The sequence below is a fragment of the Phoca vitulina genome, unplaced genomic scaffold (assembly GCF_004348235.1).
Source record: "Phoca vitulina isolate PV1807 unplaced genomic scaffold, GSC_HSeal_1.0 scaffold16, whole genome shotgun sequence".
In the NCBI taxonomy this organism is placed as follows: domain Eukaryota; kingdom Metazoa; phylum Chordata; class Mammalia; order Carnivora; family Phocidae; genus Phoca; species Phoca vitulina.
In genome coordinates, this window is record NW_022589719.1 from 26,070,551 (window position 1) to 26,096,361 (window position 25,811).

The 25,811-nt window shown below is 54.7% G+C and overlaps 2 protein-coding genes across 3 annotated transcripts; one reads left to right on the forward strand and one right to left on the reverse strand.

Annotated features, from left to right (window-relative positions):
- Nucleotides 1–264: 264 nt before the first annotated feature.
- SMTNL1 (smoothelin like 1) lies at nucleotides 265–10,548 on the forward strand. Its single transcript, XM_032413812.1, has 9 exons — nucleotides 265–372; nucleotides 3,833–4,362; nucleotides 4,480–4,644; nucleotides 4,859–4,991; nucleotides 5,105–5,156; nucleotides 6,342–6,500; nucleotides 6,688–6,802; nucleotides 6,914–7,065; nucleotides 10,404–10,548. Exons 1-9 carry the CDS (start codon nucleotides 327–329, stop codon nucleotides 10,546–10,548), a joined length of 1,497 nt encoding a protein of 498 aa, XP_032269703.1. The 5' UTR covers nucleotides 265–326.
- A 1,827-nt stretch (nucleotides 10,549–12,375) lies between these two features.
- On the reverse strand, nucleotides 12,376–24,991 carry UBE2L6 (ubiquitin conjugating enzyme E2 L6). 2 transcript variants are annotated; one of them, XM_032415072.1, is made up of 4 exons: nucleotides 24,821–24,991; nucleotides 20,485–20,580; nucleotides 15,143–15,329; nucleotides 12,376–13,067 (listed from the first exon to the last, which is right to left on the reverse strand). In XM_032415072.1, the coding sequence occupies exons 1-4, from the start codon at nucleotides 24,914–24,916 to the stop codon at nucleotides 12,916–12,918; spliced, it is 531 nt and encodes a 176-aa protein (XP_032270963.1). In that variant the 5' UTR covers nucleotides 24,917–24,991; the 3' UTR covers nucleotides 12,376–12,915. The 2 variants fall into 2 exon arrangements, with proteins under 2 accessions (XP_032270963.1, XP_032270964.1); XM_032415073.1 differs by lacking the exon at nucleotides 24,821–24,991 and adding an exon at nucleotides 24,337–24,440.
- Between the last annotated feature and the right edge of the window lie 820 nt (nucleotides 24,992–25,811).

Here is a 25,811-nt window from a genome sequence, read left to right on the forward strand (position 1 = left end):
AAATGGTTTTCGGAGTCACCAGGGCCAGGCGAGTACATTGGGAAGAAAGGTGGCCACAGGATGGATACCGCCGGGGTCAGGGCAGGAAAGACGGGCTGTGATTGAAAGGTGCCACCTGTCAGATCTTCATGGGAAATCTGAGCCTCCTAGGCCAAGGGAAAATGTTGTACCAACAGGGCGGTAAACAATGCTCTTCTTCGGCTGAAGGCTCTTGAAGTGGGGGTGGGGGGGTGGAAGGGGGGGAAGGGGGAGGCGGGCAGACAGAAGAGCTGGGGGCTAGAGGCCACTGGCTGGGGCTAAAGGCAGCCGGGAGTGAGGCCGCTCAGATGGAGGAAGGAGACAGCTCCAAGCCCCCAGGCAGAGGCCCTACAGGTAGGAGAAGCCCCGGGCCCCTTTCTAAGGGCTGCCCTCCGGCTGCCAACCCCTCTCCCACCTTCCAAAGGCCAGAGCCTCCATGCAGAGCCCCAGAGTTGGAGAAATCCAGGCTCTTTGCTAATTCTCTCCACCTCTCTGTCAACTCTCTTTGGATGCCAGAGGTCAGGGACCCAGCCCTAGGGTGTTGGGCAACTCGAGATCACCTACAGAGTAGCCTGCAGGTGGCCATCCCCCAGGAGGACCTGACAGGGGCAGAGAGGGCCTTGGGAGTCTGGTCTGGTCGGGGTGGGAGGCAGACTCTCTAAGCAGTTGAGAGTGGCTTCTTCAAGGCGGGGTCACTGGCTGGGATGGGGGACGGCGGCAGCCTCAGGACCACCAGAAGACAGACTGTGTGTCAGGGGCCCCGGGGAGGTTTTAACAGAACGATCAAGTGTCGTCTACACTCTCTGGGGCTTGGAACTCGAGCTCCTGGGTTCTTTTTCTCCCAGCCAGCCAAGAGAAACAAGGAGAGGGAAGGAGTGCGGTCTGCAGTGATGCTCTGGATACAAAACAGGGTGCCCATAGGCTTGCTGGGGAGGAAGGGGGAGGGGAAGTGGAGAGGGAGGGAGGTGGGGAGGAAAGGGCTAGAGTCTCGGAAGGGTCACTGGCTGAGGAGCTGGTGGGAGCAGCATCTTTGACACAAGCACCTGACCGGTTGTCAGGAGACCCGGAGTCTAGGTTTGGTTGGGCCCTTTCATTGTCCTGTGACCTTACCTAAGGGACTTCAAATTCCTAATCTGTAAAATGGGGCCCGGTAACACTGATTGCAAAGGGCCAGAGCGAGGAATGAGTGAGGTCCTGCAGGGCACCGCGGGGTAAGCAGGAAACCTGCTAGAGAATCGTCAGTGTTGGGGTGGGTGGTGCCACCCCGCTGCTCACATTCTGGGGTTCTTCACTCCTTATCTATTTATGACAAGCTTGGGGGGTGTGGAAAGCTGAGGTGATGAACACGCAGGACGGCAGAGGGGTGTGTGTGTGTGTGTGTGTGCGCGCGCACACATGCACCTGCCCTTCCTTCCCTCCCACCCCCACCCCCCACAGCGTGCAGCATGTAGCTGAAGGGAAGGATGGCAACGCTGCTCTGCTAAGTCTTAGCCAAGCACCACCACACCCTGAGGTATCAAAGGGGCTTGTTGTCATCTTACTGCCGTTCAGTCCTCTTTGCCTTGTCTTTGCCCTCATGGCTGGGTCAGGGCCAACATTAACGGGCAGAGGCCAACCTACAACCACAGAAGCTGCTCTGTACTTCAGGCCCCTGGCTGGCTCAGCCGTAGAGCACGCTACAGTAAAGTCCCGAGTGCCCCCTTCATGCCAGGCACACCTCAAAAGACTTTCTATGCATTGGCTTCCTTAACCCTCTAGCACTCTACAGGGTGGTTTTTATCTCTACACATCACAACACAGGGAGGGCAGGTAGCTTGCTCAAGATCACACAATTAGCAAACAGTGGGAAGACTCCAGAATTGATGATTTTCACCACTGCTCCACGGAGTTTGGGGTTGTGTGGATCATTTAGGCCAGCATCTGTCGTACTTGCTTCTGGGAAACAGGGCATTGCTCAAGATGGTGGTAGGTGCGTCTCAGGAAAAGCAAAGCAAAAAGAAGAGAAAGCAAGAAAAAATAAATCCATGGTCGAATAAGTTTGGGGAACAGTGAGTTAAATAAAGCTAAGCAAAGTTAAGATTTCTTTACTATGGAGTCTCTAAAATCCCCTTCCGTGCTAATGAAGTTGTGTATCTCTAAAACGGTAAAGAGGAGGCCGTTTCTGGAACAGCCTCAGCCAGAGAATACATTTCCCCGACCCCAGCTCCTATTAAGGTCTTAGGAGACGCTAGTTTTCCACAGGACAGTTTGGAAAATCTGATCTAGACCAATCCTGTCATTGTCAGTAGAAACTGAGGATTCGAGCAGCAAAGGGACCGCTCAGGCCTCAGAGTGAGCGACTAAGAGATGGGGGTCGATCTGGCTCCCCAGCCTCCTGGCTCCCCGCTGATGTGCATTCCATCCCCGGCTGGTTAGCTCCCAGCTAATACATTGCTGGAGCTGCTGAACCATGAAGGGGCTCTGGTGGGAGGCATGGAGTTGGAGGATGGTATGAGCATCTTTGCAAATCCCAGGCTGCTTCCTCAGAAACCGAAACCCAGGGACCCCGGGGACTCTGGACTGGGGGAAGCAAGACCCAAGTGGATGGCAGGAACGGAGCGCTGTCACCAGTCTGCCTGTCTTCCTGCCTCTGTCCCAACTGCCCAGGTGCCCTGGGGACTGTCGCCCAGAATGATGGCACGGCAGAGGGCAGGAGGTATTTTTAGCCGGTGACAGGAGTACCTCCTCTTACTGCCTGAGTCATGCCCTGAACACTACTGGAGGATTGTTTTCTTTGTAAACAGACACCCAAGAAGGGCAGGGGGATGAAGGAGCTACTCCTGCTGTTCCCCCCAACCGGGCCCCCCGCCCACCTGTCTTTGTAGATCCTACCCTATATACAGTACTCGAATAGGAAAGCTCATGTCAAGGTATCATGACCTCCGTCCCCCCGCACCATCCCTGGCAGTTGGAGGGTCAGATTTCTCCGGCAGAGGTTAGGGAGAGTACGTTTCTATTCTTCACCAAGATAAACTCTCCCACGTCCAGGCCCACCTTGTCTGAGAACCACTGGAAGAGCTATGACAGAGCGGTGGCGGCTGGTGAGGCTGGAAGAGCCCCAGAGACCAGCTGGCCCAGGGTTTCCCGAATTGCAGGCATTTTTATGCCACCCCTGGGGATTTAGGCACATCTTCGCCACCTGAGTCCTGCTTTCCTGAATGCCTTCCTTTGAATTAACTTATTTTTAAATTCAACAAATATATTTCTAAAAGAAAGTTTATATCACTATTGGAAATGGAAACTCAAGCTCACTGGCCAGAAATAGAAAGCAACCGTAAAAAGAAATACAGTGGAAACAAAGCGGTACTGTTAGGTTCGACCTGGATACTCCTGCCTGCCCCGAGGCTAGCTACCACCTCCCTGAACAGGGGAGAAGAGCAACTGCTCCACAGGTGTTCCCCAAGGCCAGGATCCCGTTCTAACCATCTCACTGGCTTAATCGGAAAGAGACAAAATCCTTGAAGAGGCATTACGTGACCTAATGTTCTTTAAAGCCCGAGCCACTGCCCACAGAGGGCTGTTAGGTGAACACCGTCCCAGGCCAAGTCAATGTGGCCCAACACCTCACCTTTGGGGAAGCAGTGCTGGACCCCTTCATTTTACCGCAGGGAACGCGGATGCTCCCGTCACATGTCCAAGCAGTGGGGTCGTGGGGGGCCCAGGACTGAGCAGCAGGCCTCCAGACTCCCAGGCCAGTGCTCGCTGAGGGCGGGGTCTTCACCTCATGCAGGAATGGGGCATGACATGACCAGGTCTGCTTGTCTCCACTTTCCAGAGATGGAGCAGAAGGAAGAGAAGCCCTCTGAGGATGGGACCACTATCTCCCCAACCCCAGAGGCCCCAGTGACGCAGGGAGGTGGAACCTCTGCCGAAGAGGCCAAAGGTACAACCAAGACGAGCGTCAAAGAGGGGCCTCCGGATGCAGCGGGAAAGCAGGAAAGAGCCCCAGCCGAGGACAGCACGTCAGCTGAACTTCAGGGGGAAGCCAATGGGTTGGATGAGGCCAAGGTGGAATCCAAAGCGGAGGCTGAACTTCACAAGGAGGACGGCAGGGAGGAAGAGGTCACAGAGGCTCCCCAGGACATGACTGATGGGAAGGAAGAGACCCAACCTGACCCCAAGGAGGCTGAGGAAGCACAGGGGACCACGCTGGCCTCTGAGAAGCAGCAAGCTGACGAGAAGGAGGCCAAGCCCCAATCTAGGGAGGAAGCCTGTGTGAATGATGAGGCCGAGGCTGAGCCCAAGCAGGCTGCTGGGGAGCAGGAGGCCAAGACTGGAGCCAGGGAGGCTGATGGGAAGGAAGAGGCCAAGACTGGAGCCAGGGAGGCTGATGGGAAGGAGGAGGCCAAGACTGGAGCCAGGGAGGCTGATGGGAAGGAGGAGGCCACGGTGGCCTCTCAGGAGAAGAGCAGCAAGACAGAGGAGCCCATGGCTGACGCCCAGAAGAAAGCCAGTGCCCCAGAGGCCAGGTCAGACCCTCAGACGAAGGCTGCTGTGGAAGGGGAGGCGGACTCTGAACCTCGGGAGGCTGACGTGAAGGAGGAGGCGGTGAGTGAGGCAAAGGAGAGGAGGGAGGAGGCCCCCACAGTGTTCTGGAGTCCCCTGCACCCCAGGAAGTAAGCCCCCCACCCCTGGCTTTATTCCTTTGGGGAAGTCCAGTCTTCCCAATGACATCAAGAGCCTGGGGTGGGGGTATAGCCCCGTGGCCCCAGGTTGCCTTCCGGCTCTTCCTGAAGTCCTCACAAAGACTCGGGCAGGTGCTTGTGGGACCATGAGCCCACACAGATCATGTTCATTCCAGGAGCCAGGTAGTCCCAAGGAAGAGCAGGACCAGGGTGTGGAGAGAGAGTCGGAGGAAGGAGCAGGAGTGATTCCCAGCTCCCCTGAGGAGTGGCTCGAGAGCCCCACAGAGGAGGGCAGTGGCCTCCGCCCAGGTGAGTGAGTCCAGGGGCCCGTGGGGTGCTGCGGGAGCTACCCTGAGGAGGTGTGCAGACAGCACGTCAAGGTAGCTCCAGCTTCCCTCCCTCCCTCCATTCCCTCCCTCCAGATGGGTTGGGTCCAGACACAGCAGCTTCCGGAGAGACCAGTCCTTCAGCCAGGTAATGTCAGATTCGGGGGCCCCCGTTCCAACTCCCTCTACTACACGCTCCCTTCCAAGTCTACCATCGCCTGGGCCTGGGTCTCCCTGGCGCCTGATCTAGAGATATTCCAGGATTCCTGGCTTTCAGCCCCCTACCCCAGGGCAGAGCCCAGGAAGCCAAAGGAGCCAGAGGCTGGGAGCAAAGGGACCACTCCCACTCCACCACTAAAGCCTCCTCCTCAGTGTCCTTGGCAGATCTTCACGGGGCTCCTCATCTTGTCCCTCAGCACGTTTCCGTGGCGTCAGCCCTGCCCATGGAGTGTGAGCAGAAAGCCCGAGTTCAGACAATGACTCTGCCACTTACCAACTGTGTGGCCTTGTCTGTGTCACTGTTCTCTTCTATGAAGTGGGCCCCGTAATCAATACCGACCTCATAGCGTGAGGCTAACATGGCATAAAATGTATAAAGCACGTGGGGCGCCTGGCTGGCTCAGTCAGTAGAGCATGCAACTTTTGATCTCAGGGTCGTGAGTTTGAGCCCCACGCTGGGCATAGAGATTACTTTTATAAAAAAACAGTATAGAGCCCTGAGCACAGTGCCTGGTACCCGGTGGGTGCTGGATAAAGCGAGAGCTTTCTTCTTGCCAGTGTATAACTTGACTCATTGGAGGAATCATCCTTTGTCTTGACCTGAGATTCACCTCCGTGCCACTTTCTTAGGGAAAGGTAGTGGGTACATGTTCACTCGGGCTGTTATGGGACAGGCTCAGCTGGGTGCTCTCCACTCCCCTTCTTTCTCGAGCCTTACAGCCACCGTGTCAGGTAGCTCTTCTTGTCCCCAGTTTCCAGATGAAGAGGCTGAGGCTCAGAGAAATGACACGACAGTCCCAAGATCACACAGCAAATAAGAGGCAAAGCCAGGATTCAAACTCAGGTCAGACCTCAGACTTGTCCTAGCTCTGCCCGCACATCTCACCAGACCACACGCTCCCCAAAGTTAGACTGAGCCTCGTTATTCCGCCTCGATCCCCTCCCAGGGCTGGGCACAGAGGAGAGGTGTGCCGGGAGTGGGGGCCACAACTTCATATGCCTCTTTTGACTGCAGGGAGCTCCCCCCCCCAGCCGGCCCCCTGCCTCCTGCCCCCTCCTTGTGCCCTGGAGGAGCTGGTCCCAGCCCTCACACTGCTCTGAACCTTCTCCATAGTGAGTCTTCACCCAGCGAGGTGCCCCAGAGTCCCACAGAGCCCCCTCCCTCCCAGGAGAAGAAGAAAGAGAAGGCACCAGAGCGCAGGGTGACAGCCCCTGCCCGGCCGCGGGGGCCCCGGGCACAGAACCGCAAAGCCATCGTGGACAAGTTTGGCGGGTACGGTGCAGGCTGGGCTGGGCTGGGCTTTCCGCGGAACGGTCGCTTCGTGGGGAGGCCTGAGGGCGTGGGAGCTGCCCGGGCCCAGGTGGGAGGACTGCTGCCTGGGGCCGGGGCTCCTCCCCGATGGGGCGTCCTGTGGCCTCTCGCCTCTCTGGCCGGGCCTTCTCCATGCCTCCCCTTGCAGGGCGGCGTCGGGCCCCACGGCCCTGTTCCGAAACACGAAGGCAGCCGGGGTAGCCATCGGCGGCGTCAGGAACATGCTCCTGGAGTGGTGCCGGGCCATGACCAGAAACTACGAGGTGGGCAGGGAGCAGGGGCCGTGCGGGGCAGGGGACCCTTCCCCCGGGCGGCAGGTGGCGCAGAGCCCGAGGGGCTCACCGAGGCCTGCTCTGGGCCCCGCTCCCCGGCAGCACGTGGACATCCAGAACTTCTCCTCAAGCTGGAGCAGCGGCATGGCCTTCTGCGCGCTCATCCACAAGTTCTTCCCCGACGCCTTTGACTACGCTGAGCTGCAGCCCACGCAGCGCCGGCACAACTTCACCCTGGCCTTCTCCACAGCTGAGTAAGCCGCTGCGGCAGACGGCAGTCCCGGGGCGGGGGGGAAGGAGGGGCGCGAGGGGGGGCTGCGCACGCGCGCTGGGTTCACACGGGCCAGGGAGCGGGCTGGTGGTTCGGCCACACGGCCACGCATCCAACAGACGCTTTTCGATCGCCAGGAGCTGTGTCAGGACACAGCCGCGGGTGAACCGGGCAGAACGCCCGCTTGCCGTGGCTTAGAGTCTAAAGGGCGAGACGGATCATAAGCTCAGCCCTCCGTGTGAAATGTAACGGGGCGCAGGGGGCCGTGCCCTAAAGAGAACGCAGGCAGGGCGAGCCGTAGAAGAGCCCCAGGCCTGCCGTTTTAGACACGGTGGGCCCCGACATTCGGGGCCACAGTCTGACCCTGCCATTTCCCAGCGGTGTGATCTCGAACAGGCCCCTTTACCTCTCTGAGCCTTCACGTCCTGATTTCTCAAATGGGCACGTTTCCTCTTCTGCAGGGCTACTGCGAGAATTAAGTAAATGATGAGGTGAAGTCTCTCTAGCAGTGCCTAACCCAGAGCAAACCCTCCAAAGAAGAATCTGAGCTGTTGTTCCTATACGATGATGGATGATAGCACAGTTTTTACAATAATTACTCATCACTTTGGAATCCGGAGGGGGATTTCTTGCTGAGGCTCACACGGCTGGATGCCAGGGGTGGTGGTGGTGGGATGGAGAAAGGGGTACTGGAAAAGCAGGAGGAGTGTGAGGAACAGCGTGGCCCAAGAAGAACCTGAGAGGCAAAGACGTGGCTGCTAAGTGGTGGTGTGAGGGGAGGTGCTCCCATCACCAAAGTACCAGAGCCGGCCTCGGCCGGAGGCCTCTGTCTCTACCTGCCTGGGAAGCCTGAATGCATCCTGATGGCCTTAGGGCTCCCAAGGAGCACATGCCAGGAGCACCTCTTCTTTCCAGCCCCAGGGAGAGGCTTCTGAGCCATCTGATAGAAATGGATTATGCAGAGAACGTTGCCAGTGAGGTCAACTCTGAGGCCCCAGGATGGACAGATGAGGGCACCTCCAAAGCCTCGGGACAGGGAGGGAGTCCCTGGGGATGTCAGCAACACTTGGGGCTGGAACGCTGAGCCCTCTGGTCTAGACCAGGCCTGGCCACCAACCCACAGGGAAGCCTGGGCAGCACCGTTCCCCTCTCCTGCCCTGCGTGTCCCCCGGGGGCAAAAGGGGAAAATGGATGTGGAGCTGTGCTTTGCAAATGGGTCTTTCTTTTTTCAGCAGATCCCTCAAACAAAATATTAAGTGAATGCCCGACATATAAACCAGATTACAGGGGGACCTTTTTATTTTTTATTTTTTTTAAACTTTCATTGAACTAAATAACACTTTTCTTATGAAATGTACATATTGCTTCAAAACACTAGCTCATTCCTAGAGGTTGACCTTCATGGCTGTAACTTGTATGTAGTGAAACTGGTACAGAAGGCCCAAAGCGTGTCCTAACCCAAATGATAATTGCCGGTAGCCTGGATGACATTGGATAAAGTGACCCGTTAAGAGGAATCATTACAACCCACTGGCCTCTAGGTTATTTGAGCTTATCACTCTTCTCAGCCACCTGCTCATGGTTATGACCTAGAGTTTTTGCCAATAATGGTACCACCTTCAAAATCTTGGTTTCAGACATTGGGCACTCTCTCCCTGTCCCCACCCCTCACCTCTCTAACTCACTTAGGTTAGCAGCCCCACTCCAAGAGATTTTTAACCCTGTGGGGACTTCTAATCCAGTAACCTCACCATTTTCCACTTTTGGTCAGCTTCCTTATGTCTTCACTCCCCAGCTTCGAGTTCATGGTCTATCAGTGTCATCACTCACAAGGGGACCTTTCTAGGTTGGGAGGGGTTCCTGGAGCACACCAGCTCCCCACCCAACACCCTTCCCAAGATGCTCCCTGAGGCATGTGTACGGGGCCCTAGGGCACCAAGGATGCAATTTGAAAACCACCAGACTTGATATTCCAGCAGACCCCTTCCAGTTTCACATTTTCCTGCCGAGGGATGGAGTGAGCACCCTGGGGTGGGAAGCTGAGGGGGTCAGGAGTACCAGGTCCTGCTCTGGGTTCAGAAGCACCTTTAATGATGATGACAAGCCCCATGAATTGAGGGTGATTAGGTGCCGGGCGTCCTGCTAAGAGCTTTCCTTAGATCATCTCATTCTATGCTCTTAGCAATCTTAGAGGGCGGATGAGGAGTGAGGTCCCTTGACGTCCTAGGTTCATACAGGAGGTCCTGGCAGAGCCGTGACATAGATGTGAAACTCCCAGTCGAGACTGAGAGCTGTAAGTGAACGCCAGGAAACAAGTGTGCCTGGCCCGCAGGACACAGATCATTGTCCTCCTGCACCTGCCTTGCCTCAGTTCCAAGCCAGGCAGAGCCTGGGGGAGGCAAGATGAATAATCAGGTGACGGGGACTGGGCTGCCAGGAGGCATCAGGCAGCAGTGAAAAGGAAGGCTGTTGGTAGGGATGCGTGGGGCCACAGGATGGAGGAGCTGACCTGCAGAATTCGAATCTTGCCACACACACACCCCACCCCACCCCACCCCGGCCTCAGCTCCGTGACTCTTGGCAGCTGACTTCCCTTCTCTTTGGGTTTGGTGTGAAGATTAAGTGTGCGAAGTAAGGAGGCTCCTGCCCCAGCCATCACCTCCCACTGCCCCTGTTCTAGAACTCACCTGATTCCCATGGAATCCTGGGACGTGGGGGAACAGCCAGTGCTCGCCCCGCCCCCATCAGCTGTGCTCCCAGAGGAGCCCAGTCCCACCGCCCCTCAGGCCCAGTGGGAATGAAGCTTCTCCTGTGTAGGGGGACAGCACCCTGACCCACCCCCGGGAACGGAAGTCACCACACTGGTGGCAGGGAGCATGTCCCGTTCTTGGCAATCCTCTAGTCTGTGCCCGTCCCCCGGCTCTCAGGCCAGTCCGGCTTGGGTTTCAGCCCAGCTGTCTCTGCCCCAAGAGAGGGTTTCCACTGGGAGCCTGGATCCTCCCTCTGCCAGCACCATGGCAGTCTGACGGGCTGGGACTGCCGAGACCCAGCTTCAGGGCAAGGATGCCACAGGCAAGCCTGGGATTGAGCCCCAGCTGTGTAACTCACTTTGACCCAGAGGACATACGTGGGCTTTGGGATCAGACCAAGCTGCGTTTGAGTTTGGACTGTCAGGGGCTCAGTGACCTCATCTGTACAATGGGTTGGTCGGCCTAGATGACCTCTCAGCTCCAACATACACAATTCTCTGGGTTTCACCCTGGCTGGGCTGCGCCCCTCCCCCTGGGCCCCGCATCCTTCAGCTTTGGCTCTGCCCCTCAGGAAACTGGCCGACTGCGCCCAGCTGCTGGAGGTGGACGACATGGTGCGCCTGGCGGTGCCTGACTCCAAGTGCGTCTACACCTACATCCAGGAGCTGTACCGCAGCCTTGTGCAGAAGGGGCTGGTGAAGACCAAGAAGAAATGAGGAGCGGACCAGCCCTGTGGGTGGAGGTGGGCAGAGCTGGGGCTTGAGCCAGGGCAGGTGGCACCAGTCTTAAATGCATTAAAAGTACTTTTATAAAATCCTGTCTGGCCCCTCAGTGCACTCTCCATACCACCCCCCCCCCCCCCCGGGAACCTCACTCCCTCTGGAATAATAAACCCCGGCTGCCAGGGTTCCTCCCCTGACACGATCTTCTCAACAACCAAGATGGCCATTTGGGAAAGGACAGTGGCCTGGGTGCCACCCAGCCTCCCACAACCCCCCCCCCCCCCCCCCCCCCCCCCCCGCGACTACGCAGCTGTGTGACCTTGGGCCAGTGAGTTAATCTCTCTGAGCCTCAGCTTCCCGTCTGAACAGGGATAACAGGAGTTCAAACCTGATGGAGGTGTTGTGAGGGTTGAATGAGATAATGAAACGAGCAAACAGCCTTGCCTGGTGCCTGTCACTTAAGTGTTCCCTAAGTGAGGCCAAAAGTAAATGCATTCGTACATTTCGAGCCATTGGTGGTGCTTTTCCTGATTCTCTTCCCTCTTTCCACACTTGTCCCAGATCAGGTGCTGGGATAGAAGATTCTCTGGGAATCTCAAGCTAGGTCAGCAGGGCCTGGGGTGATACCCTGCACTCTGTCTCTTACAAGCAGCGGCCTTCCAGAAGCTTAGACCGGTACTCCCTGAAGGTCCTTCCTTCGGGTTAAGTTAATCCCTCTGTTTGGGCTGAAGTTCTGGCTTGCTTTTGCTTTTCCATTGTTCGTTGGAGATGCTCCCCTGAGCTGCTTATAATTTCCTGCTAACAGGCCTGTCTGCCTTTATCAGCCATTCGGAGCACGTGTGCTGACAAGAACAGCTCATGAGAAACACGGAAAAGAAAACCAGCCAGCTTGCCGCTGCGGCCGAAGTTGTGGACCCTGCCCTGACTGGCAGGGCAGACCCGGCCATCCACCGAAGCACTCTGTGCCTCAGTTGCCTTGTCTGTAAAATGGGGGTGCTCCCCCTGTGGATGGGTTGACAGCCTAGTCCCTCATGGCCGGTTTTCCCCACAGCGTTTGGGGTTACACGAGGCTTGGAGCCGAGCGAGCCGTCCATTTTGGGGAGCAGGGTCACACCTTTTAGTAGAGAGCAGCTAACCCTCAGCCTCACCTTCTCCCGATGAAACCACCCCATCCTCTCAACGAACACTCAGCCAGCCTCCAAATTCATCTGTGACTTTAATGGGTGGACAAGCGGATGGTTTTTGTGGTCCCCCTGGACTGGAAACCATGGGGGGAACACTTCTCCCGGCCTGAAGGCTGGCTTCCAGAAACCAGCAACCTAAGGGGGTAGCAAGTGGCTTTAAAACCATGTAGTCAGGGGACACCTGAGCGGCTTAGTTGGTTAAGCGTCTGACTCTTGGTTTTGGTCCAAGTCATGATCTCAGGGTTGTGGGATCGAGCCCCGCATCAGGCTCCGCGCTCAGGGTACAATCTGCTTGAGATTCTCTTTCTCTCCCTCTCCCTCTGTCCCTGCCCTCCGCTTGTGCACGCATTCTTCCAAATAAATAAATAAATAAAATCTTTAGAAAAAGGAAAAAAAAGAGTTTAAAATCATGTCGTCAGGGGCACCTGGGGCGCTCATTCGATTGAGTGACCAACTCTTTGTTTCAGCTCAGGTCATGATCTCGTGGTCATGAGATGGAGCCGTGTGTCAGGCTCTGTGCTCAGCAGGGTGTCTGCTTGAGATTCTCTCCCTCTCTCTTTGCCCCTCTCCCTACTCGTGTGCTCGATCTCTCTAAAATAAATAATAAATTAAAAAAACAACAAACCATGTAGTCAGATTTTCCGGATGGAGATTCTTCATTTCGTGATTTATCAGTGGAAAAGGAAAGGTTTAGCACCTAAATCTAGACTTGTAATACCTATTAGCAGTCTGGCCAACTTCAGTCACTCAATAAACAAATTGCTCAATTGTAAATATGATTCTGAGTGCCCTAGCCTCCCATGCATACTCCCACGTGCCCTCTGCCCCCTGATGCCTGGGCCCTGCGGGGATTCTGGTTGCCTTCTGGGCTCATTTCCTGCCAGCCGGCCTGGAGGTGACCTGTGACTGTAAGACAGAGCAATTAGTGAGACCAGCATTTCCAGGCCCTAAGGCACTGGAGAACTGTGCAGCCGTGAACTCCTCTGGCTCTGGGGCAGAGAAATAGAGCGGGAAAAGCCCACCTGTGGCCAGGTGAACCTGGGAATGGGCCCACACACCACACACACAGACTAATGACTAACAATCTATGAAGGAAAATATGGAACAAAGGAGAGGGGCTCCAGCCCCCAGTCCATGACACGTGTCCATCCATCACGTAGAGGATGGGTGAGAACAGTTAGGAGGGCCGGTCCGCTCCATACTTGAGGGTGAACTCTCTGGCCTCTTTGTTGAACAGCTCCGGCTTGCATGTCAGCAGATCCGCGAGCTCCATCCGAATCGGCTGCCCCAGGTCCGGTCTATTCACCAGCATGCTGAGGGCCTCCAAGACTGGGGAGAGAGGCCAGATCAGGATAGCAGGATGAGAGAAAAACCTGGGGAAGGAGGCTGCCACCCCCAGATGCCCCGGCATTCCACTCTCACTCTGCGGGGGACTCCCAGGGAGGTTCCATCTCTCAGGATGAGGATGACTCCATGACCAAGTCAAATGCCCCTCGTTCCTCACTGATGATGCCCAAAGCCCTGACTGGCTACACCAGTGCTTTCAAACTATGTTCCATGCTTCAGAAAAGCTTCCCATCATGGGGGTCGATGAGATAACTGGGGTTTCGGGGTCCCACTCCCTTTTCAACAAGAACCACTCTGTTTTTCCGCTTGACATTAGGACTCCAAATCAACTTTTATTTGGGAAAAAGGGTTCTGAGGCTAAAGACTGGAAACCACTATTGCCCGTGGCTCTGGGAACCCCGTGAAGGCAGTGGTCCATCGCTCGAGGCACGTGCACGTGTGAACACGCACAAACATGTGGTTCAACATTAAGAGTGCTCCACAGTCCCCCTGGACCACTCCTCCTGTCCCCCTGGGGATCCTTGTTTCCAAAGGCTAAGAACTCCTGAGCTGGTCGGGGTGCCTGGGTGGCTCGGTCGGTGAAGCCTCTGACTCCTGATTTCAGCTCAGCTTGTGCTCTCAGGTCATGAACTCAGGGTCATGAGATCGAGGCCTGCATCAGGCTCCTCGTGCAGTGGGGAGTTTGCTTGAGATTCTCTCCCTCTCCCTCCCCCCTCTCTCACCCCCACTCGTGCAAACACACACACTCTCTCTCTCTCTCTTAAAAAATAATTAATTAAAAAAAAAAAGAACTCCTGAGCTGGTCCAGAAGCAGGACAGACTGCACACAGAGCACACTCACGGGCTCTAGAAACGCACTGTCCGATATACAAGGTAGCCACTAGCCACATGTATCTACATTGAAATGAATTAAAATTAACGCAATGAGGAATTGAGTTCCTCCGTCACATTAGCCACATTTCAGGTGCTCAGTAGCCACCTGTGGCTACTGATTAGGAACTGGACCGTGCCGCTGTGGAACATTTCTATCACTACAGAACGTTCTGCTGGGTAGCACTGTTCTAGAGTCAGCCAAGCCTGGCTTTGAAGCCCCGCTCGGCCACTTGCTGTGTGACCGTAGGCAAGTGCTTTAGCTGTCATGTGCCCCGGGGTCCTCATCGACTCGAGAGGCAACGAGAGCACCATGCATGGGGCTGCTGGGATTGGATGCAGTCGGCGTGCGAAGCTCCTAGCACAGTGCTCAAAGTGCTTCATCGGGGTGTACTGCCGTCACTGGGCCAGTCTCCTCAACTGTCATTTCGGGCACTGAGCTTGGGAAGGAACAGACCTCACCAAGGTCTGCAGGCAGAGCAGGAGAGCCCTTCCCTCCACAGCCCGCGGCTTCTCTCTCCCATGACCCACAGCCACGCTGCTCTGTCACACCTGTCCAGGTAGAAGAGCAGGGGCAGGACCAGGTCAGCCAGTCCAGCGTCTCAGGACGCATCCCTTCTATCCAAAGACAGGCTCAGGGGTGCCTGGGTGGCTCTGTTGGTTAAGCGACTGCCTTCGGCTCAGGTCATGATCCCGGAGTTCCGGGATCGAGTCCCACATCGGGCTCCCTGCTCAGCGGGGAGCCTGCTTCTCCCTCTGACCCTCCCCCCTCTCATGTACTCTCTCTCTCTCTCATTCTCGCTCTCTCAGATAAATAAATAAATAAATCTTAAAAACAAAACAAAACAGGGGTGCCTGGGTGGCTCAGTCGTTAAGCGTCTGCCTTCGGCTCAGGTCATGATCCCAGGGTCCTGGGATCGAGCCCCGCATCGGGCTGCCCGCTCAGCGGGAGCCTGCTTCTCCCTCTCCCACTCCCCCTGCTTGTGTTCCCTCTCTCGCTGTGTCTCTCTCTGCCAAATAAATAAATAAATAAAAATCTAAAAAAAACAAAAAACAAAAAACAAAGACAGGCTCAGCTGAGACCCGCAATTTTCATCTCCTCTCTTTTGGGCTTTTCTGACTCAAAATCAGTCCCATAACCCCGCACCCAGGATCAGTCCCTCCTGTTAAGCGAGGCCCAGTCCCACCTTGGCAGGTCTTGGTGTGAGGCTTCCAGTTCTCACGGCTGGTGATGGGCAGGCAAACGCTTCCATTGTGGTCCACGTTGGGGTGGTAGATCCTGGTGATGAATGTCACCGTAGGGGGCTTGAATGGATAGTCCTCGGGGAAGTTGATGCGCAGGTGGAAGGCCTTGAGGTTGTAGGGTGGTTCCTCCTGTCCAAGAGAAGGGGTCAAGCTCTGTTCCAAGACAGGTCTGCTCTGAAAAGGTTGGTTTCCTCCTAGGACCTCGGTCTGGCTCCCCCCCCCCTCCACCCCACCCCGGGCTCCCAGGCATCCTCTCTGCCACACTCCCAGGTGGCACCTGCACTCACTTGGTGACCGCGCCACCTGGACTCATGGAAGAGTAAGTCACAGAAGAACCCTGGCCTGGGAGACACCAACGTCAGGTCCTGGCTCAGGCCGTATAACTGACTGTGGACCAGCCGCCTCTCACCTTAGGGCCCGTTTCCTCATCGAAGACTGCGGCAAGTTTGATTAGATGAGCTCTAAGGACTATCTCTGCTTTTTTTGTGGGTTTTTTTTTTTCTTTTTGATAATTAGCTTTTTTCCAGTTTTATTGAAAAATAATTGACAGGCATCACTGCGTAAGTTTAAGGTGTACAGCGTAACGGTTTGATTTACATACATGGTAAAATGATGAGCACAGTGGGTTCAGTTAACATCCATCTCCTCACATAGATACAGTAAAAAGGAAAGAAAAAGAAGGGGGGCGCTGGAGTGGCTCAGTCGGTGAAGGGTCCGACTCTTGGTTTTGGCTCAGGTCGTGATCTCGGGGCCCTGGGATCGAGCCCCGTGTCGGGCTCCGAGCTCTGCATGGAGTCTGCTTGTCCATCTCCCTCCCCACGACTTCCCTCTCAAATGAATAAATAAAATCTTTAAAAAGAAAAAAAAGAGTTAGAATGGTAAATATTGTTATTGTGTACTTTACCATGATAGAAAAAATGTTTTATTTTATTTTTTTAAAGATTTTATTTATTCATTTGAGACACAGAGATAGAGAGAGAGAGAGCATGAGCAGGGAGAGAGGCAGAGGGAGACGGAGAAGCAGACTCCCCACTGAGCAGGGAGCCCAATGTGGGGCTCGATCCCAGGACCCTGGGATCATGACCTGAGCCGAAGGCAGACGCTTAACCATCTGAGCCACCCAGGCGCCCCAGAAAAAATGTTTTAAAAAGAAAGAACTCAGGGGCTGAGGTGGCCAAGGGGTTGTCAGGAGCCAGGAGAAGACCCTCCGGACTTCGAGCAACCTGAAAGCTTTCCTGGGCACCTACCCTGTGCCACGTTGTGTTAAGGGCTTGACCCACACTAGTCCGTGCAGCAGACAATAGGGGTTACACGAACTTTGGAGCCACCCTGCCTCAGTATGAATCTTGGCTCTGCCACTCTCTAGCTGTGTGACCTTATGCAAGTAACTTAACCTCTCTGGGCTTCCATACGAGAATGCTAATAGACTTCTTCCCAGACCTTATGTGAGGACTAAATGACTTCATTTATGTTAAGGGCTTAGAACAGGGCCTAGCACCTGGAAAGCACTACCTTTGTTGTCAGCTACTACAGGAAGGATTATGAGAATTCACCACTATTAGCATCTATTTTATGATAAGGAAACTCAAGTTCAATGTCTATAACTTGCCCAGGGTCACAGTGGAGTGCCAGGTGGGAACCCAGTGCCATCAACTCTACGTCTCCACACGTGAGCACTAGTCTAAGCTCCTAGAAGCAGGGAGCCCTGGAACTCAGGTGACCCCAGCACAGAGCACAGGGGCTTCCGGCTGGTTCCAAAGTCCAGATCCTTTCAGAAACTTTGTTACCAAGAAGACAGGACAAAGACAGGCAGAACGACATATGGGTGTAAGCCCAGAGTCAAGGTTGTACGAGAGCTCCTCTTGGTTAGCGGAGGACAAAATGGGAGCCATGGCGGTCCTGGGTGTGTCAGAGATAGAAGGGGTGATACAGGGCAGAGAAGGAAAATGTCTCAGCGTTCCCATTTTTGATAATAAGAGCCTGGGGCCTGTGAAGTAGAGACAGGGTCAAGGGTGAGGCCTCATGGAAGGGATGGGAGAATGTCCGTGTGTCCTGCCTGCAGGGGTGCAGGCGGGGCTTCCCGGGTCCTAACAGAGGAAGGAGGCTGCGGAGCCTTGGAGTGGGGGGGGGCGGGGGGGGGCCTGGGAACCAGCCCCAGCTCTGCCCCAAGCCTGGGGCGTGGCTTGGAGCTCCTCCAGAAATCTGTTTCCTATCTGTAACATGAAGAAGTTGGACCACCCGACAGCTTCGTATTGGGGTCAGCTGAGAAAGCCCTATTTCCTTCTGAGTTCTGGGTTTAGAAAAAGCACTTGGCTGGGCACCTGGGTGGCTCAGTTGTTAAGCATCTGCCTTCAGCTCAGGTCATGATCCCAGTGTCCTGGGATCGAGCTCCGCATCGGGTTCCCTGCTCAGCAGGAAGCCTGCTTCTCCCTCTCCCACTCCCCCTGCTTGTGTTCCCTCTCTCGCTATCTCTCTCTCTGTCAAATAAATAAATAAAATCTTAAAAAAAAAAAAAAGAAAAAGCACTCGGCTATTCTTCCAGCTCTGCCACCTTCTCCTGTGTGACCTTCTGCGTGACAAGTCACCTAACCCCCTCAGCCTCCGTTTCCTCAACTGTAGAAAGATGTCAGTCTTCCCGGTGGGGTGGTTGAGAGGATTTCAGTATGACGCTCATGCAATGTCCTGGAAACAGGGCTCTGGCCACAGGGGGTTCTCAGTGAATGGAACTCTTACTATGAGCTTTCAAAGGCTCGTCCCGCTGTCAGCTTTTTTACAAGGTGACAAGTGGGGCCACCTTGGTGAGTGTGTATATTGAGACTGAGCTTTTTTTTTTTTTTAGATTTTATTTATTTATTTGACAAAGAGACACAGCCAGAGAGGGAACACAAGCAGGGGGAGTGGGAGAGGGAGAAGCAGGCTTCCTGCCGAGCAGGGAGCCCGATGTGGGGCTCGATCCCAGGACCCTGGGATCATGACCTGAGCTGAAGGCAGACGTTTAACGACTGAGCCACCCAGGCGCCCCTGAGACTGAGCTTTTGAGGGGCAATCCGTCGGCTCGTCCCACAGACCTTCCTGGGTTCTTCCCCTGCCCGCCAACCATGCCTCCTTTATGGCTTCACCAGGCACCACTGGGACCCCTTAGCCGGCTGTCCTACAACAACCCTTGACCCCCCAATCCCAGACCCTTCCCACCTAGCATGCTTGTTCAGCACCCATGTATGGCTGGAAGGTCTCTGGCTAGTTCCTGGGGGCACACCTACTGTGCTATTGTGATTTATAAGAAATAGCTATTTGGTCATTCAGATATATTTATCATATATATCTGGTCTTTGTCCACAGTGCCTGGCTCACAGCTCTCAAAAACCCTTGGAATTTCCCAAGTGTTGAGAGTGACCCACATGTCTTTTGTTATGTTAATGAAGTAGCTTTTGGAAGCACGTAAGGATGGGGGCTGTAGGCAGGGGAGCCAACCCTGGGGTTAAAGGGTTGGAGGGGAGAAGGGCTCCAGTTCAATCACCAGTGGTCGATGATTTAATCGATCGTGTTTACGGAATAAAGCCTCCATAGAAACCCAAAAGGGCACGGTTCAGAGAGCTTCTGGGCTGGTGAACACGTGGAGATTTGGGGAGAGTAGTGTGCCAAGAGAGGGTGGGAAGCCCCGTGCCCTTCCCCCATGCCTTCCCTGTGCATCTCTTCCATCTCGCTGTTCTGCGTTATAACCTCTCATCATAAACTGGTCATCTAGTAAGGACAATGTTTCTGCATTCTGTGAGCCACTCTAGCAAAGTAATTGAACCCGAGGAAGGGGTCATGGAACCTCTGATTTATAACCATTCGGGTCAGAAGCAGCCTGGACTCGAGACTGACATCTGAGGGGAGGCGGGGGCGTGTGTGCAAGGGGGACAGTCTTGTGGGACAGAGCCCTTAATCTGTGGGATCTGATGCTATCTCCAGGTAGATCGTGTCAGAAGTGAGTTAAAGAGTAGGACACCCAGCTGGTGTCCTGAGAATTGCTTGGTGGTGGGGCAGGGGATGCCCCTCCACACGCTGGAATTGTGCTCAGACCAGAAGACCAGCCACCTCGGTCTTGCCAACCATTAGGGTCCTCTCATTTCACAGTATCCTCTGAAATGTGACCTTCCCTAGGTTTCCCTGTCATCCACCTTCTTCCTCTGACCTGCTCCTCCACCTTCACTCTCATCCACCTCAGAGCTAGCCTCCTTGGGGATCTAATCCGTCGTCCCTGGAGCACCTTCTAGCACCTTCGTCCTCTGGTACCTGAGGCCCAGAGCAGGTGTCCTCACTCCAAGCCAGGTAAATGGATTGCTTCAACCCAACAGCCCACAGGACTTGACAGACGTCCGCCTTCAGCTCAGGTCATGATCTTAGGGTCCTGGGATCGAGTCCCGCATTGGGCTCCTTGCTCAGCGGGGAGCTTGCTTCTCCCTCTGCCTGCCGCTCCCCCTGCTTGTGCTCTCTCTCTCTCTCTGTGACAAATAAATAAATAAAATCTTAAAAATAAAAAAAGTCCAAATCCTATGAATCGTTCTCTTGATATTCCAAAGAACTACCATAAAGTTTCACTGTTTTAATTTTTATGTCCATGTAACTAAAGGTGTGTAGATGACTTCCCATAGAAAATATCGTCAGTCTATTAATGATAAAATAGAAATCTTGCACTCAGACAGGTCCTCTAGAATACTGTTTTCAGGGGGCGAGTTTACTGAGAGAGATTTAATAAATGGAGAAAAATCGGAATAGTAGAGATGAGTTATTCAGATTGTCCTACGTACCAGTAGTTGTCTGATCACTATACTGTACACCCGAAACTCATATGTCACTCTGTGTGAACTATACTGAAGTAAAAAAAAAAAATAGTTGTCTGAAATATGATCTTTAAAAGAAAACAAAATACATTTTAGGTTGGGGAGGGCAAATTCCGCCAACTGCGAAAAACAGGAAGTTTACCCCTACCCCGTGACAAAGGTCCAGGAGATCTGTTTTCCTCTTTCGGGGCTGTTTGTCTGCTGACGCTTCTGTGGTGGGCTTGGTGACCACTGGCTTGAGGAGAGAATCTCCTACGAAATCCAGGAGTCTTTTTTAGCCCCTTCATCAGCCTGCCTCGACCTCAGAAGCAGTCAATGCTGAGACCTCTACCAGTGACTGACCTCCAGGCAGGAAAGGACTCTAAGGCAGGGGAAGCTCTGGCCCAGTCCTCAGCCTCCCTGCTCATGGCCCTGGCCTGCCACCCCAATGGAAGGCCATAGTCCCCAGGGACACTCACGGGCAGAAGGAGCACATGCCACACCAGGACGTCCGCATCATCGCTGGACAGGTTCCGCAGGTACGGGGGAAGCTTCTCCTGGAGATCCTCCAGCTCCTGCAGGAGGCATAGCGGTGGGCAGGGGGCTAGCCTCCCCTACTTCAGCCGCCCATCCACCTGTCCCAGCAGCAAGCTGTCCCAGGTCCCAAAAAGGAACCCCTAGGGACAGATGCTGGCCAAGGCAGAGCCCTCATTTACTGAGCACTCAGAATGTGCCAGGCACAGGGGCGCCTGGGCGGCTCAGTCGGTTAAGCATCTGACTCTCGATTTCGGCTCAGGTCACGATCTCAGTCAGGGTCGTGAGACTGAGCCCTGCAACCAGCTTCCCACTCAGCAGGGAGTCTGCTTCTCTCCCTCTGGCCCTCCCCCTGCTTGCACACACACTCTCTCTCAAATAAATAAATAAAATCTTTTTTAAAAAAAGGTTTATTTATTTGACAGAGAGAGAGTATGAGAGAGCTCAAGTAGGGGGAGTGGCAGAGGGAGAGGGAGAAGCAAGCTCTCCACTGAGCAGGGAGCCCGATGCGGGGCTCCATCCCAGGACCCTTGGATCACGACCTAAGCTGAAGGCAGACGCTTAACCGACTGAGCCCCACCCAGGTGCCCCAATAGATAAATCTTAAAAAAAAAAAAAAAAAAGAATGTGTCAGGCACAGTGCTGAGTGTTTTAAGTGACTTATGCACCAAGTACCAAGTACCAAGCTCTGTAGGTACTAGTTGGGGAGGGAAGATGAAGATCCTTGTTTCCAGACATTATTACTCTCCTTGGAGCCTTTCCTCCTAAAGCCACGATACTACACGACACCTCTGTCCTTTTGCTCTCTTCCTGGAGAGACCCAAGGTCCTCATTCTCGTCCTCCCTCCCTTCTTCCCACGGCACCACTGCATGTCCAGCATGAAGACAGACCCGTCCAGTGCTCATGGCAGAGAGGGCAGCAAAGACAGACTCCTCCAGGCCAGGGCTGGGGGAGGGAGATGGTTCAGGCAGACTGCAGCAGAGGAGAACGCTACACACCAAGCAGAGAAACAAGGGGACAAGGAGTGACTCACACGCCCACCCCTGCCCCCAGATGTAGCCCAGTGACCGGGACATCACTTCATTCTCCCTCCAGCCCATTACAGAGCATCTTCTATTGACGGCTTGAGTGAGAAGGGCCCAGCCCTCAAGACCTTCCCTGGAGTAATGGCAGAAAGGTGAATATGACTATGTGAAGGTGTGCGGATACACACTGGGGAAAAGGACAGGGGAGCACTGAGCCAGGCCATGCAGAGTAAACAGGAGTCCGCCATGCAGAGAAGGGGAGAGGCACCAAGGCAGAGGGTCCAGTGAGACCAAATATGTACAGTGTGCCCCACGGAGGCTTACTAGTTATTGATGGAAAAGGGTTCCGTGATCAAGCACATTGGAAAACATAAAGCTAAAGTGTATTGTGAATCTCCAAGATGTGAGCCCACAGCATGCAGTACTTCTCAAACATATCTGACCAAGGAACCCCTCTTCCCTTTTGGGGTCCATCCTGTAGGACAACAGATCTTTTCTTTGGAAAACCAAACAACAACAATAACAAATAAAAAGACATTCGAGGGCAAGTCATATTCCTCTGGAACACCAAATGGGTATAAACCATTGGTTTTCAACCAGAGGCAATTTGACCCCACCCCCCAGTGGACCTTGGGCAATGCCTAGCACCATTTCGGGTTGTCACAAATTGGGGGAGTGCTATCAGAATCTAGTGGGCAGAGGCCAGGGATGCTGATAGACATCCTACAAAGAATTATCCAGTCTCAGGTGTCAACAGTGACAAGGTTGAAAAACCGTGGTATAAACAAAGGCAGACAGAAAGCTCAAACCCAGTCCACAGTATGGGAGGGGCTTTTCAGACTGTGGACCACATGAACTTTCTCTGCACCCCCAATATATAAACACAACCCTGGCCCCATCGCCTCTATCTCAGCTCGTACTCTGTCTCTGTTCATACCCACAAACTGCTTCTCGTGCCTTCTGCCCAGAGTCTACAAACCCTCAATTATTTTTCATTCCAAAAGGAGAAGCATCTGCTCCCAAGAGTCCTAGCTGCAGTATCATCTATCACTCTTTGGCAAGAATGAAGCCCTAAGTCAAACAGAACTCTAGAGAGGACATTTTCCCGACTTTACTATAACTGGGATCGCTTGGACTTTTCTGTTGTAGAAGAGCTCTCCCAAAAGATTCTGCAAGCCTGACGATATCGAAACACAAGCTAGGACACACGGCTCTTTCCTGAGGCCAGTGAGGAAGTCACCTGACTCAGAGGAAAAGAAAATGAAAGTAAAGAGGCTACAGGACAAGCCTGCGAGTTGCAGCCCCACCCACCAGGGCTCCAATTCCGGTCCCATCACTCCCTACTGGGTGACCCTGGACAACCGAGTTATTCTCTCTGAGCCTCAACGTCCTCATCTGTAAAATGGGGGTGTAAGACTTATCTCACAGAGTTGCTGTGGGAATTTTACAAACTAGAAGTAAGTGGCCTGGCATTTCGTGGTGCCAGTGTGATAAATACTGGCTCCTAGCTCTTTCCCGCTTGGCTAGAAGGACCTTCTGCCCCATTTTGTTGCTAAGCTCCAGATTTCAGTTCTTCTGGGCTGAGCCAGCTCTATGCCCCAATCTGAGACCCTCTATCTCGCAAAGGTGGAGGGGAGCCGGCAGCCCTCCTCACCCCCTTAAGCTCACCCCCACTCTACACACTGGAGGGGTGCTTCCGAGAGAGTCAAAGTCTGGCGCATGTCAGACCCATTTCACCATGAGTGTTCTTCCTTCCCCACCTATGCCCACCTCTGGGCTACACCCCAGTCCTTCAAACACCCTGGGTTTTCCCAACTCCTGGGGAATTTGCCCCCTTCCCATCCTCCCAGACCTCATTTCAAATTGTGTTCCTGACTGGAGGGGCATCTGGGTGGCTCAGTCGGTTAAGCGTGGACTCTTGATTTCCACTTGCTGGGGTCACGATCTCAGGGTCGTAGGATCGAGCCCCAGCTCAGGCTCCGTGCTCAGCGTGGAGTCGGCTTGGGATTCTCTCTCTCAAATAAAAATAAATAAATCTTCAAATTGTGTCACTGATTGGAAAGAAAGCTCAAGGGGGATGGAGGGGGGGCAAGATTTGTGCTCATCTCTGCCTCCCTGCTTCCTAGAACAGGAGCCAGCACATAACAGGCTTTCGACAGCATTTGTAGAAGGAATGAGCGCGCGCCACCTACTCCAGGACGCCTTCCAGCTCCTCCTTGGCATCTTTTCCTCCTGAGAATACCCAGGGAACTTTGTTCCTGGCTCCTACTCAACACGCCATACTTCTCGGGACTCTAGAAATATAGGTACCCAATTTCGGGGCGGGGCAGGAGCTACTCCAAGGCAAAGACCTTGTTCTCATTACCTCTGGTCCTAACACACACACACACACACACACACACACACACACCGCCCCCCGCCCCAGCAGAGCGCCTGGCTCCTGGAACCTTTCCAGCACCTCCCTGAGACGCATGCAATTGTTATCACAAGTTTCTGGCAGGAGAAAAGAAACCGAAACCAGTTCGGCTCAAGGAGAGCCGGCTCAATCCCCTCCCCAGCACAGCCCAGGGAGGCAGCGACAGCCCCGCTCGAAACCCCCCAGGCTTCCTCCAGCTCCAGCTCCCGCCCCTCTCGCAGACCCACTCCTCCTCCGGACGGGGCGGCGGTGACAGCGACAAATAACCGCGCTCCGAGAGCCAGGAGAGGGATGCAGGGGGCAGGGCAAGGGAGGCAAGGGGAGCCGTGAGAAAGGGGTCTCCGACCGCCGTTACCTTCGCCACCCGCTTGTTGGCAGTCATCTCGGGACCGAGCGTGGGGGGAGTTCCGTGCTCTCCAGCACTACTGAGCTCCGGCGCGCCCCCTCGGTGCGCCGCGCCCCCTGGAGCCCCGCCCCTGGAGCCCCGCCCCCGCGGCGCCGAGGACTCGGGTTCCCTTGGTCCCGCGCGAGGGGCTGGGATCCGGGGACCCGTGCGCGCGCGGCATTGCCTGGCCCCCCGCGCCCGCTGGGGGCGCCGTGCACCGGGCGGAGAGCGCTCCGGACGCGGCGCCAGTCCGCCCCTCCGGGTTTTAGCTGCAGCTCCGGCGCCGGCGGCCGCGCGGGACCCCGCATCCCCACGGGCGCCTCTGTGCCACCTGCAGGACACACTCTCCGTGAGTCAGCACAGGCTGCTCGCGGTGCCAGCGCAGCCCATCCGCAGGCCGCCCGCGGCCTCCGCCGTCAGACCGCCGCCCTGAGCCGCTGGAAGAGCCACTTACCCGCCCTGGGCCCAGTGCCCCGTCTCTAAAACTGGATGGGGGATGGCTGGACGACATCCCCTGGCAGCTCGGCTCCTTTGTGGTGTCCAGCAGCATTCGCTGGTGGGACCGCAGGGACGCTTCTCCCAGGTGGCGGCTTGGGTGAAGAGCACCGCAAGGGGGCGCTGTTGGACCCATTCCTCTCGCTTTACGGGTTCCGTCCACAATTCATTCGGTGCTTGACTGGGTTTAATGTTTAGTGAGGGCCACTATGTGCTAATTTGGGAAACAGTTGGGTGGCGGGATCCCCAAGATGGACTTCAGGAGCCTCTCTTCGGGGGAGGCTGCTCGGCCTCCCTTATGGGCCTACAATGTGCGCCCCCAACACACAGCTTGGGGTCTCCACCCCTCTGTGCAAGGGCAGAGACCTTTCGCCTGGCCGGACCCTGAGACCACCATGGAACAGCAGCCCCCGAGCACGGAGCAGTATCTGGGGAAGAATCTCCTAGTAACACTGGACTCCTTGGGAGGACTGAAGTCATAGTCCGCTCTCCGACCAACCCCTGTCAAAAGTCCAAATGAGGAAGGAAATCGGCATATTTTGAGTTCTGAGCTCTGTACCCCACAATTAGATAGTTTTTATCTAATTGTGTTAGAACGAAGTAACTTCTTTGCTCAGATGCGGGATGCATTTGCAGAACGATTAATTGTTTAATTCAGTTCAATAAACTAACTGAGCATCTTCTATATGCCAGAAGTGACTAGGAAACTGTCCGAAAGGTGAGGGAAGAAGGGCATTTGAACCTACCTCTGATCATTCATCTTCGTTAAGGAGCATTTACTACGGAGTGCCAGGCCCTGCCTTTGGGGAACACCCCGATGAGAAAGTGAGGTCCCTGGGGCGCCTGGCTGGCTCAGTCCATGAAGCATGTGACTCTTGATCTTGGGCCTGTGAGTTCAAGCGCCAGGTTGGGTATAGAGAGTACTTAAAAATAAATCTTAAATAAATAAA

Excerpts from the sequence above, each read along its gene's own strand:
- SMTNL1 (XM_032413812.1), top strand. The coding sequence starts at position 327 with ATGGAGGAAGGAGACAGCTCCAAGCCCCCAGGCAGAGGCCCTACAG. Across the intron at positions 4,645-4,858 it reads GGAGGGAGGAGGCCCCCACA|GAGCCAGGTAGTCCCAAGGA; the intron begins GTGTTCTGGAGT and ends TGTTCATTCCAG. Across the intron at positions 6,803-6,913 it reads CCATGACCAGAAACTACGAG|CACGTGGACATCCAGAACTT; the intron begins GTGGGCAGGGAG and ends GCTCCCCGGCAG.
- UBE2L6 (XM_032415072.1), bottom strand. The coding sequence starts at position 24,916 with ATGCTGCTGGACACCACAAAGGAGCCGAGCTGCCAGGGGATGTCGTCC. Across the intron at positions 20,581-24,820 it reads GGGCACTGGGCCCAGGGCGG|GAGCTGGAGGATCTCCAGGA; the intron begins GTAAGTGGCTCT and ends TGCCTCCTGCAG. Across the intron at positions 15,330-20,484 it reads GGCATGTGCTCCTTCTGCCC|GAGGAACCACCCTACAACCT; the intron begins GTGAGTGTCCCT and ends TCTCTTGGACAG.